Source organism: Barbus barbus (assembly GCF_936440315.1).
Source record: "Barbus barbus genome assembly, chromosome: 26".
In the NCBI taxonomy this organism is placed as follows: domain Eukaryota; kingdom Metazoa; phylum Chordata; class Actinopteri; order Cypriniformes; family Cyprinidae; genus Barbus; species Barbus barbus.
Genome location: NC_136754.1, coordinates 30915221 through 30917720, shown reverse-complemented (window position 1 = coordinate 30917720; position 2500 = coordinate 30915221). Strand labels below are relative to the sequence as shown.

At 36.3% G+C, this 2500-nt stretch overlaps 1 protein-coding gene across 2 annotated transcripts in view; it reads right to left on the bottom strand.

The window, feature by feature from the left end:
* LOC306846175 (dynamin-1-like) overlaps positions 1–2500 on the bottom strand; it is a gene marked incomplete at its 3' end in the record, with an annotated part of 48542 nt that overhangs the window by 26052 nt on the left and 19990 nt on the right. For both annotated transcript variants that reach the window (XM_079379323.1, XM_079379324.1), the window contains exon 5: positions 841–939. In XM_079379323.1, the coding sequence (XP_079235449.1) occupies positions 841–939 (99 nt within the window). The remainder of the gene's footprint in view (positions 1–840; positions 940–2500) is intronic.

The window sequence follows — 2500 nt, the reverse complement described above, 5'->3', positions numbered from 1 at the left end:
CTAACATTCAACACATAAATAGGCAAAAAATTAATATATTTATATCATATGATACAGTTCAGCAATATCACATGAGTAAAAGTGCTGCTCTTCCCCAATATCTGCACCAAATGTGAATATTGATTCAAACAACAGTTCAGTGAACAAGAAGTTCTTTTTTTTTTACATTTTAGACACAATATTGTCTGGTTTTGCTCAGTATCTCTAATGAAAATAGTTCCAATCAAAGTCACAGCAGAACTGTTGAGCGCCTCTGATCAACACACATCAGTGATTCGTTACTGAATGAGTCAGATATTTGAACGAATCAGTTGAGTGAATCCGTTGAGTGAATCAGTTGAGTGAATCAGTTGAGTGAATCCGTTGAGTGAATCAGTTGAGTGAATCAGTTGAGTGAATCAGTTGAGTGAATCAGTTGAGTGAATCAGTTGATTCATTCAGACATTGACCGGCCACCACCTTCTGGCTCTTTTAGTGTTATATTGAAAATATAATTTCACTTCATTAAAATCATTTCAAATTTCAATATTCATTAAAAATACCCATTTATTTTCATTCTTTCTGCAGTGCTGAACTGAAATATTTCTTTATAAAGCTATTCTTTCCTAAATTCTGTTAAATGCTTTTCTGATTTATCACAATAATGACATTAAATCTTTAGGGGGTAATTTCTCATTGATGGATTAATTTGTAACTTATTAATCAGCACATCATGCAATTAAAAAAAATAAATATGTGACATCCCTAATTAAAACCAAAAATCACTGGCATGAGAGCTAAAAACGTATAACTGGAAAGAGTCTGATGTGAAAGGCATTGACCGGAGCGAAGGTTTCTCACCGCGGCGCAGAGGCAGGAGCTTGTTCTCCAAAACATCTCGCGCGTCTGTTCCTTCATCCATCAGGTCTAGTTTAGTGATCACACCGATGGTCCTCTGGCCTGTAACAGTGAGACTACACTTTACACAAAACACCACGGTAAGAACCTACCGCTCTTATGAATAATCAGACAGAAAGAGGGAGGAATGGTACTCGAACCTGCCTCGTGTCTTACCACTAAACCACGGCTCCAAAAGCCACACAAACCTGACTCTTATTCTCACGAGGAACTGGTGTGTAATTTTGAAAGGATTTAGAGCAGGACTAGAGTAAGATGCACCAGCTCTGAAGCTCAGTGCCCAGTTGCATAAAGCACCTTAAGTTCTTCCCCCTAAGTATGAGACTTAAGGCATGAGTAACCCGTACCTAAGCGAAAGACTTAAGGGTGTTGCATATAATCCCTTAAACACTTCCCTTAGCAAAGGGAAACTGTTAAGTGTTTTACGACAGCGACCCAGGTTTTGCCATTAAAAATATTGACTGTTGCCATGGTCACGTTATTTGTTAATGACAATAGCGGTGTAAGTTTTCCCAGAAAACAATATAACTTGGATAAGGAAAACAAAAAAGGAAACCAAATATGAAAGAGAAGGACCAGACGAGACGGAAACTCAAGTTGATAATTCACCCAAAACTGAAAATTCTGAAAAATGATTTACTCACCCTCGTGTCAAACCCATTAGACTTATTCATCTTTGGACAACAAATAAAGATCTCTCATCATTTCTGTCCATGTAGAGGTTTTCAGGGACTAGTGTGAATAAATCTATATTTAAATGCAAAGAGACGAGATAATCTATGCATGATGTTTTATTCGTATCCTAAACGATGCTGAACATTAAAGCGCTGAACTCTCTTGCAGTGTTTCATTCATACTCGACGCTCTCGCGCTGTAAGTCCAAACCAGATTCACAGAAGTATCTTATTAGCTGAATAAAAAGCAGAAACGTAAACACAATAAACACACGATTGAAACAATATATGGTTTATGTGTGTGTTTCAAGTCATCTCCAGATTATATGCAGGAAAATACAGGAATAAAATATTATAGAATATAAATTTGTTCTCAAGTGTGACGCACTCTCGTTTGAGCTAATTATGTGCAGTATGTAATTTGATCAATGCTTATGTGAATAAATGCGTAAATTCAAATCTGTTTAACATATAAATCATGTCTTGTAGAAGATATTTGTGTCACACTTAAGGTGACATTTTCCAAACCTTATGTTATACTCAAGAAAACCACAGTTAAATGCAAAACTCAATGGGTTTTAAGTGATACTTAAAGGATTAGTTCACTTTTAAAAAAACTTTTGCTGATAATTTACTCACCCCAATGTCATCCAATATGTCCATGTCTTTCTTTCTTCAGTCGAAAAGAAATTAAGGTTTTTGATGAAAACATTTCTCCATATAATGGACTTCAATGGGACCCAAACGGTTCAAGGTCCAAATGACAGTTTCTGTGCAGCTTCAAAGGGCTTTAAACGATACCAGACGATGAATAAGGGTGTTATCTAGCGAAACGATCGGTCATTTCAAAAATAAATAAAAAAGTTTAAGTTTTATAAGCACAAATGCTCGCCTTGCTCTGTTCTGTGATGCGCGTTCGTGACGTCACG